The sequence below is a fragment of the Muntiacus reevesi genome, chromosome 2, assembly GCF_963930625.1.
Source record: "Muntiacus reevesi chromosome 2, mMunRee1.1, whole genome shotgun sequence".
Taxonomy (NCBI): domain Eukaryota; kingdom Metazoa; phylum Chordata; class Mammalia; order Artiodactyla; family Cervidae; genus Muntiacus; species Muntiacus reevesi.
The window spans coordinates 141,327,918-141,337,885 of record NC_089250.1 but is presented as its reverse complement, the minus strand read 5'-3'; the positions used below and the strand labels follow the sequence as shown (position 1 = coordinate 141,337,885).

At 49.6% G+C, this 9,968-nt stretch overlaps 1 protein-coding gene across 1 annotated transcript; it reads left to right on the top strand.

The window, feature by feature from the left end:
- FRAT2 (FRAT regulator of WNT signaling pathway 2) lies at nt 1-2,297 on the top strand. Its single transcript, XM_065923007.1, has one exon. The coding sequence runs from the start codon at nt 218-220 to the stop codon at nt 914-916; it is 699 nt and encodes a 232-aa protein (XP_065779079.1). The 5' UTR covers nt 1-217; the 3' UTR covers nt 917-2,297.
- Nucleotides 2,298-9,968: the final 7,671 nt, after the last annotated feature.

Genomic DNA, 9,968 nt, shown 5'->3' with positions numbered 1-9,968 from the left:
GACGTCACCCATTGTTTACAAATCAACCTGAGCCAGTAGGATTTCAGCTCCCGCGGCTGCAGGCGCACGGCGCGAGTGCCTGGCGGGCTCCGGTTACCTCCTCGGCCTCGGCTTTGGCTTCAGCACCGCGCCCGGCTTCGCCGCGGCCCACCGAGCCCCCGGGACAGCTGAGCCGCCAGCGACTCCCGCACAGCTCCGGGTGCCGGCGCGGGAGGCCATGCCGTGCCGGAGGGAGGAGGAAGAGGAAGCCGGCGAGGAAGAGGAGGAGGAGGAGGAGGAGGAGGACAGCTTCCTACTGCTGGAACAGTCGGTGACTGTGGGCGGCTCGGTTGAGGTGGACCGGCTGGTGGCCCAGATCGGCGAGACGCTGCAGCTGGACGCGGCGCAGGACCACCCTGCCTCCGCGTGCGCGCCGCCGGGGCCGCCACTGCAGCCCCTGCGGCCCCCGGCGGCGGTGCGAGCGGACAAGGCCCGGTCCCCAGCGCAACCGCTGCTTCTACCAGCCGCGTCGGTCGAGGCTGGGGGCCCGGCGTCCCCGGGGGCCTGGCGCTGTGCCCTCGGGGACCGCGGCCGCGTGCGGGGCCGCGCTGCGCCCTACTTTGTGGCTGAGCTCGCCGCTGGAGCTAGCGCGTTACCCGGGCCGTGCCGGCGAGGATGGCTGCGGGGCGCTGTCACCTCCCGCCGCTTGCAGCAGCGACGATGGCCCCCAGCTGGGGCGCGCGCCAACGACGACGACCCGCACCGGCTTCTGCAGCAGTTGGTGCTCTCGGGGAACCTCATCAAAGAGGCCGTGCGGAGGCTCCAGCGAGCAGTCGCCGCGGTGGCAGCCACAGGCCCCGCGGGTCCCCCCGGACCGGGGGCCAGCCGCGGCCGACCGGACCCTGTCTCCCTTCAACCCTCCGGCGCTTTGCACTGACGCAGGGCCCCTGGAGGAAGAAAAAGAAGCCTCTGCGCGGACCCTTCGGCGTCCTACTTACCCCAACCTTGAGCTGAAGCCGCCGTTGCCGTTCTTGGAGCGACCGCCTAGACTGCAAGGAGGCGCGTGGGGAGAGACCTCAAGCCGAGAAGTTACTGGCCCCGGTGAGGCTGTCGGAGAAAACTTGAGCGTGGAGAAATACGCGGGCCTGGTTGCGTTCGTGTCGCGTGAGAATTAACCCCGGCCCCAGGGACCTGGGACAAAACTGGGAGAACTATGGCAGCTATTTGCATCAACTTGTACCTGACTTAACCCTTGGGGATGTCGTGTGCTAGGATTGTTTAAAGATTCGGCTTCAAGGGGCGAGAATCGCGAGGGCTTTATAACAATACTTGAAAACTGATGACTCGAATACATTTTCTTTATTTTCCGGTGGAGGAGCTTAGTGAAAATGGTGCTACAATCGCTGTGCAAAGAAATTCCAGAGAGAAGAAGAATGTAAAAGCTTGGTGGTGGGTGGGCTGGGATGCCAGCCCCCTTACTCTCCCACCTCATCCGGTGATTGATCGAGGTGGGAGATGGGAACTCCAGTGGTCTGGGGCAGGGAGGTGGAGAATTTTGAAGGTGGGTCGACTTGGATGTGGACTTTTAAATGCCTTGACCTTGCCACCTGTGATTCAAGGTCATGGTGTGCTGTAGGTGGAAGGCTGTGGGGTTCCTAGAAAAGCTAACTCACCCCTGTCTTTCTTTTCTCTTGTTCCAAGAAGAGTCCTGTTTATGCTTTGCTACCTCTTGGAGCGGACATACAGATGTAAGGAGAATTACTTGTTTATTCTGTGCTTTCTTTCTATCCAGAACTCCTCCGGTGAGGCCACTCTTGGCCATGCCCTGAGCTTTCTCAGAAACAGTCATAAACAATCCCTTGAGTCTCTCCTGTCCTCCTGCTTGGCCTTTCTTATTCCACTCTTTCTGATGTCTGCACTGCATGGATGAGACCCTGGCTGTTTGTCTGCTCTATTTTGGACCTCCGTGGAGCCAGGAGTCTGAGTCTCTTGAGGGTCCTCACCTCTCTGTTGCCTCTAGGCACCAGCTCTTTGTGAGTGACAGAAACCGTGTTTTAAATGTGACTCTCCAAGAGGAGAAACTGCTGGCTTTACCCGTATGAAACTTATGAAACTTGAGGGCGCTTTAAATAAGGTGCCACCCCCAAACTTAAAGGGAGTTAAACTAACTTTTTAAAAAAAGATTCAATGACTTGCTCATCCTTCAGATGTAGCTGTTGACATACACTTCGCACCGGAGTGTCTGAAATTGTGGTGGTCCTGTTTCTAGGATTTCTTAATTAAAATGTCTGCTGAATAAATTGGGTTTTTGTTTTGGAGCATGGTTTGGCTGTTTAGTGGAAGGCGGGGGAAAGAAAAGCACATAGGTGACACCTTTCATAATGAAGTTATAATGGAGAGGGCCCTTGAGGGAGTCGAGGTGGGAGGTGGAGACTGGTGGAGCTGTGGTCCCAGAGTGCTTCTGGGTCGATATTCCACAAGATACAAACATTCATTCCAGGTTTTAGAAAACATGCTAGGTGGGCTTTCAACTCCCTTTGTGGAATAAAAACATAGTCGGAGATTTTCTAGGCTGGAGGGGGGACAGAGGCCAAGTAAGATTTGCTGTATCTGGAAGAGGGTGGAGGAAGGTGAGTTTTCTGAATTTTTTGTGTTTGAAGAATGGGGAGGGTATAGACAGAGTCTCCCTATTTTCATATTTGAGACTTGACCCAGTCTTGAGCTGTGGCCTAGAGAAAGGACAATAGGGCTTTATAGCAATGTACTTGGTAGTTGGCGTGGTTTGAGCAGGCACAGTTCGATTCATGAAAGTGGCCCTCCTGGATCCCCTGCTCTCCATCCTATCTTCCCCTGGCATGGGCCCCCTTCCCCCAAGGAAGCCTTACTTGGTACAGCCCAGCTCTGCTAACTAGCCCCAGGGGCACCTGTCCTGCCCAGCACCTTTCCGTGTGGGCTGCAGGGGAAGGCTAGTGCTCAGTGACTCAGTCTGACTCAGCCCTGCTGCTCACCATGTGTGTCATCCCAGGCAAGTCACAGCTCTAAATTTTTCTCCTTTCATTTATAAAACAATACTGCTAAGTGTAATGAGGACCTGAGATGTCTGGGACACTTAAGGGCTGAAAAAATGATAACTGTTGATTGTTGGAATCACCACTGCCCCTTCTTCCTTCAGCAGGCCCCATCTGTCTCCTCAATGTGCTCCACATGTCTTAACACTTAAGACACCCCTTGATCTCCACTGTGATCACAGTCATTGCCACCTCTTTTGCTTCCGTATTCTATAAGTCCCTCTTCTGAACGCCTTCCAGAAGGCCACCTCCACCCACCTTCCAGATGGTCTGTCTCTGCTGTTATCATTCTGGGGGTTGGCACTTGACACATGCCAGGTACTGTTCTGGGTATTTAAATCATCTCATTATGTCCCTTGTTATGATGTAGGCAAATTTTTCTCCATTTTATAAATGAAGACACTGAGGTCCAGGAGATTAAGTGATTTGCTGAAGTCACTACTTTTTAAGTTAAGGAGCTGGGGTTTGAACCTAGGCACTCTGGCTCTAGGTTCTGGTGTCCTTAACCAGAGCTTCCAGTCATGCTGTGTGCTATCTCCACAAGATGTTTTTGACAGCATTTTCTCCCATGTTGGATTTATTAAATTCTTAAGAGCATTCCACAAAAACCTTGACCCAATAAATATCTCAACCCTGTAGTATCACCATTCTCACAAAATTTTCTTGCAGGCCAGCCACATTACATGCAAGGCGCTGGGGATCTGGGATGAGCCAAGGTTTCAGACATCCTGGAAGAATCTGCAAGCAGGTTTGTGGCTGAGACCTTCACATAAGTTAATATGAATTGCGTTAAGAGAGGCACAGATAACCAATGGTAAATGGCTGCTCTTTTTAGAACCTTGTATCTTCTGTAAGGTGAGGGCATAAGGCCAAGATGGTGAGGTCTCACCCAATGCAACTGTCTTCTGCATCTGCAGCATGGCCAGGAATGAAATTAGAGTGATGACTGAACCAAAGGACCTGAAGATCTATAGGTCCTGACAAAGCAAGGTAGAGAAGGAAACAGCCCCATTCGTGCAGAACTCTGCCAGGCACCTCTAACAAGATGGCCCTTCACTGTTGACACAGGGGAGAGGTAGGAATCGTGGGTGGTAGAACAGAATCTGAACTCATGGCTCTTTAAGTTGAATCTCTAACCTCCTTTCTGAGCCTACCCACACTTTTCCTCCTGAACCTCAGCCCCAGCTACTGAACAACCATTTGCAAAGGCTGTAGAGAGCTGAGTCCTGGGCCTGGGCCTGGGAAAGGGTCTCTGCAAAGGAGGCAATGGCCATTTCACGTGTTGCAGCTTGGGCTAGCCCATTCCTAGTACTTGGCCCAGGGTAGTTGTGGCTGGCATATTCCCAGTCCCTTGGAATAGATGGGCATAGAAGACTAAGGACATGGGCATGGGCAGAGCTGAGACAACTCTTATCTGCTGAAGGAGCTGAGGCCTAGGTTTCCCTGGTAACATTCTGCAAGCCTTGAGTCCAGAAGGACAAGGGCAATAGGGAAGTTGTAAGCAGCTGGTTGTGTGAGTGTGTGGTGGGGGGTTGGGGTTGATTAGGTGTTTCATGTGGGAAGTTACAGTGACAGCAGCCTGCCGCCTCATCGATGCTTAGGAGTTGGAAGAGCGATCAGGGCCAAAGATAAAGACTGGGTGCTTAGATGGGTGCTAAGTGCTAAGATGGGTGGATGGAGCCTGGGACACGCTGTCGGTTGGAAAGGAAGAACACCGACCAGTATACACAGCACTTACCAGGTGCCAGGCTCTGTTCTAAACACTTGACAAAGACCAAGAGTAGAACCCAGAAGCTAAGGGAGGCTAAAGGGTGAACTGTAAGGGATGGTTGGGTGCGTGTTATCTACACACAGGCACAGGTGCACACATAAAAACACACGCAGAGCTATAGGTACTTGATCTCTATATACCCTCCGTGGTCAGGTCCAGGGTGTATGGAATCAGATCTTGCTCAGTGACCTTCACTATCTTTCTTTAATCCTGAAGTTATTCCACTTGATCAGCACCTGTAAGCAGTGTGGTTTGAACATCTGCATTGAATCCTTGCCCTGCCTAACCCCACTGAAGAGAAGTCCTATTTATGGTGAATTTGGAGAAAGGTGGTGATGTCTCTGGGGTCTGGGGGAGGATTTTCAGGAAAACCTAGGAAACCGAATCTAATTCAGACAGTAAAACAGAAATGGGCAAAAGGTAGGGCAAAGGTAACAAGGTGATAACCAGCTTGTGATTCTTTTTTAACCCACCCAAATCAATAAGTCAAACAAGCTCCCTGAACAGCCTATCAATGGGGAGTGGTGAATTTTACCTCCTGTGAGTCAATTAATTGAGGAGGGGGAGTAGTTAATAAGCACCTTGAGACCAGATTTAGATTTCATTCTGCTGTAGAGTATGGTACAGAGAAGAAAGACTCATTCACACAAAAACATATCCAGCCATCTCAGGCGTGAAGGGTTGGTTATACAAAGTTGTTTCAACAGCCATCTGGTCCCCAGCCCCTCTGTGGTAGGATAGTGTGTGACTTAGAGTGCTATCACAGGGGACATCCACCTCTAAGGTCCCCCTGAGCCCTGCTCTTCAATCCTATGCAGACTGAGCACCCCACCCCTTCTTATCTCCTTTAGGAGCCTCATCCTTTATAGCGTCTTCGCTTTAGTTCCTTCCTTCCCATGTCCTCTAGCCGCAGTTGGTCGAGCGCAGGTCTCTCCTGCTTGAGCAAACCTTCTCTTGATTCTCATTTCCCTTTTTAGTTGCTGTCTCTCTTCATCCTCTCCAAACTCCAGACACCACAATTCATCGTCTGTGCCCCAAGCACTCTCTTAGCCTCCACAAGTCTGTTGAAATTGCCCATTTGTTTGCTTTGCAAATATTTACTAAATGCCAATACCCAGGTGTTGTTACTAAATGCAGCTATGTTTCAGGCAGTGGCCTAAACATTTTTACTACCATTAACTCAATGAATTCTCCCAACCTGATGAGGTGGGGACTTTATTAATTATCAGACTTGGAGGTGAGAGAGGTGAAGTAATCTGTTCACAGTCACAAGAAGGAACTTTAAAAAAAACAAAAACAAAAACTAGGATTGTGACCCAGGCAGAGACTTCATTTTAACAGCTACCTGCTACTGTGCTGAAGGCTATGCGTTTTCTTTCCGAAATGTGTCCCTTCTTGTCTTTTCCTTTCTCTCTGTGCCCAGACCCTTATCTCTTGATGCCTGGATGCTATATAGCCATCCAACCGACCATAAAGGCTCCCTCTCCACCCCTGTCCATCCACCACACTGTGTTGCCTGATAATCTGCCTGAAACTTGTCACTCCTGCTGTCAAAGAATAAAATAATCTCTTTGGAAAAAGAAGACATTCACATATGAACCCTTGAGATAACCCTATAATGACAGTAAATAAAATGAAGAGTGAGAGCAAGATGAACTTGAAGATCACCTCCTGCGAAGACACTGCAGTTTTCTCAGTACAAATTATAGATGGGAGTGGACAGGGCAGGCACGAGGACCTTCAGCTGAGCACTGAATTTGAATTAGAAGGATTTCTGATAGTAATGGTTGGGAAGATCCTCTGGAGAGGGGAAGGGCTATCCACTCCAGTAGTCTTGCCTGGAGAGTCCCATGAAGAGAGGAACCTGGCAGGCTACAGTCCATGGGGTCGCAAAGATTTGAACACGGCTGCGCAACTAACACTTTCACTGATGGGAATGGAGGATTTAAGAGCTGTGTCCTCCAGATGCTGCCCCACAAACCCTTTCCTTTGTTAACATTCCCTCCTGCCCCTACTGTACAAGTCTCAGTGCTGAGCTGTTTTCAGGCTTCCATTTGAAGAAGACCTCCACCCTTTTCTGATTAAATATCTTCTAGACAAGTATTCCCTTCCTCTACCCAGCCCCGGTTTCAATCCCTGGATTGGGAAGATCCCCTGGAGAAGGAAATGGCAACCCACTCCAGTTTTCTTGCCTGGGAAATCCATGGACAGAGGAGCTTGGCGGGCTACTGTTCGCAGGGACGCAGAGTCAGACACAACTGAGTGACTACACCTACCCACTTACCTACCTACCTACACGTCCCTTAGCACTTTATACAACAGGAGTGCATGTTTAAGGAACGTCTTATCCTCGGAGCAAACAGATTAATGCCTTTGAAGAAACAGATCGAAGAAGTCACTAAGAGGCAAGAGTTTCCCACAAAAGACTTAAAGTAGTAACCTTAATGGAGTAGCTTCCAGGAATGATGTTTTGTTTTACTATTAGAGTTAAATTAGAGATCTAATTTCAGCTTTACTCAGTTCTTCAAGGCAGGTGCTATATATATATATTTTTTAACTTTTATTTATTTGGCTGCCCTGGGTCTTAGTTGCAGCACACAGGATCTTGTATTTGCAGCACATGGGATCTAGTTCCCTGACCAGGGATCGAACCCAGGCTTCCTGCATTGGGAGTGTGGAGTCTTAGTCACTGGACCATCAGGGACATCTCAGGGTAGGTGCTCTTCTTACCCCATTTTGCAGATGAGTTCGTAGAGATGATTGAGGTTAAGGATCCTGTCTGAAATCCCACAGTAGCAATGCAGAGCTGCCCGCACAGCCCACGCTCTTATCTATTACACCTCCTGGGAAACACTGTTATGGGCAGGTCATTTGTTCTTCCTTCAGTTATGGTTGGAAAACCAGGAGGAAGTGCTGCATGGGAGAGTTTTGCTGCTTTGCCTGCACCAGCTTCCTCGGTGTTCAAATGGAGGGCACCTCCCAGTAGAAACCTCTCTGCTTCCATCTCTAAATGAGGCGGTAGCACTAGACCACTGAAGGCTGAGCTCTCCCGGGGCTGACATTCTGTGATTACTGAGCATTGTGGAAGGGTGTGTGTGGGGGGGAGCTAATTGAGTGAGTTAGTAATTTGGTTGCCAGGGTAACTCTTTCCTGATTGGAAGGAAGGGATCACAGGGTTTGACACAGACTTTGCTGGATAGGAAAGTGGTGTCTGATGTACTCTCCATGTTTCTGCTTCTGAGCTGGAAAAGGAAAGAGCAAAAAAATGGTAAAATTGAATTCAAATATTGTAGCATGTATGCCTAATTTAGAATGAAATCTTGGGGTGGCAGACTTTGGAGTTATTTGTGAAGTAAGGCTTTCTTTTCTCCAAATCACTTATTTGTCAATTTCTGTGTTTTAGTTTGTTTAGTATTTTTTTTTTTCATTGAGTTTATTGCTTTGGTCTTTTATCTTACCCAGGCCATTTTCTGTGGACAGCTGCCTTCATAGGATGCTGAACGTGAGAAAATGGTTACAGCATACCTAGCTTTCCCTAGCTCAGCCTAGGTATCTGGGGCATGGTTTTCCATGGTTCCAATGGCAGGATCATCACGTTGGACAGCTGCAGGGGTGTCAGTCACATTATAGTATATGTGAGGAGCTGCGCAGTGAACAATATCGGACTGTGTATGATGGCATCAGGCTATTGGAAAGAGGACTGGACTGAGAACCCAAAGACCTTGTTTCTAGATTCTGTCAGATATTTGACTTTGTAAATGACTTTCTAGGTCATTCTGCTCTGCCCCCTTCCAACTATTTTTCCACCTATGCCACTCAGTCGTGTCTGACTCTTCGTGACCCCATGGACTGTAACCTGCCAGACTACTCTGTCCATGGGATTTCCTAGGCAAGAATACTGGAGTGAGTTGCCGATTTCCTTCTCCAGCGGATCTTCCTGACCCAGAGATTGAACCCGAGTCTCTTGTGTCTCCTGTTTTGACAGGCAGATTCTTTACCACTGTGCCACCTGGGAAGCCCTTTTCTACCTATAAAATGGTCTAATTTTTTAAAATTATTATGTAAACCCTGACTTATCCCAAAAAAGGTCTTGGGGGTTACTAGTAAGACCTTGCAGCATTTTAAAAAATGGACAGTTATAGGGTTGTAGTGCAGTTAAGGCTTCCCCAGTAGCTCAGCTGGTAAAGAATCCGCCTACATAGTAAGAGACCCCAGTTCAATTCCTGGGTTGGGAAGATCCCCTGGAGAAGGGGGGCTACCCTCTCCAGTATTGTTGGGTTTCTCTGGTGCCTCAGACAGTAAAGAATCTGCCTGCAATGCAGGAGACCTGGGTTCAATCCCTAGGCTGGGAAGATCCCCTGGAGGAGGGCATGGTAACCCACTCCAGTATTCTTGCCTAGAGAATCCCCATGGACAGGGGAGCCAGGCAGGCTACAGCCCATGGGGTCACAAAGAGACAGATAGACTGAGCCACTAAGCACAGTGCAGTTTAAGGACCTCATGGTAGGCACTAGTTTTCTCCAGTTTTCCTTTTTGAAGAAGGGGGCTGTACTATGTGAACCCTATAGTTGAATCTAGCCTTAACCATCTTTACAAGAAGCCAGCATGGTTCGGGCAGTGGCACTGAATCACAGCCAACTTGGCCCTGGATTGCTCCTAACTCTTTGACCTCCAGGAATACCACCCCATGTTAAGAAGCAAGGATGTTAGGACTCCTCCAATGCCAGGGGAAGTTGACACCTGATCAGTTTCCTCCTGCTCAGTGCCTGGGGGTGAGAGCCCACTGCATTATTGGAGCCCGCCCCCCACCCCTCTTGTTTGTGTTAGAGCCTCCAGAGTCACCATTCCCTTGCTGGGTAGCACAGGACTGACTCCCCCACAACCCTTCCTGGGGAGGTTGAGGGAGATGGCTGCCTTGGTGTACTCTGCAGTTACCATTAGCGTCTGTGTGTGCATTTGGAGGGAGAGAATGAGGTGGTATAAACAACAGGCATTGAGTCCAAAAGGGAGTTAGGAAACCATGGTTCTAAATCATGCAGCACTCTATCCAGAAAGTACCCTTCGGATCATGGTGTGCCCTTGTTTTATGAGAAACCAAGGACCCAGTCAATTGGCTACCAAGGGACAGTCCTGGGAAGGAAGGGGTAGGG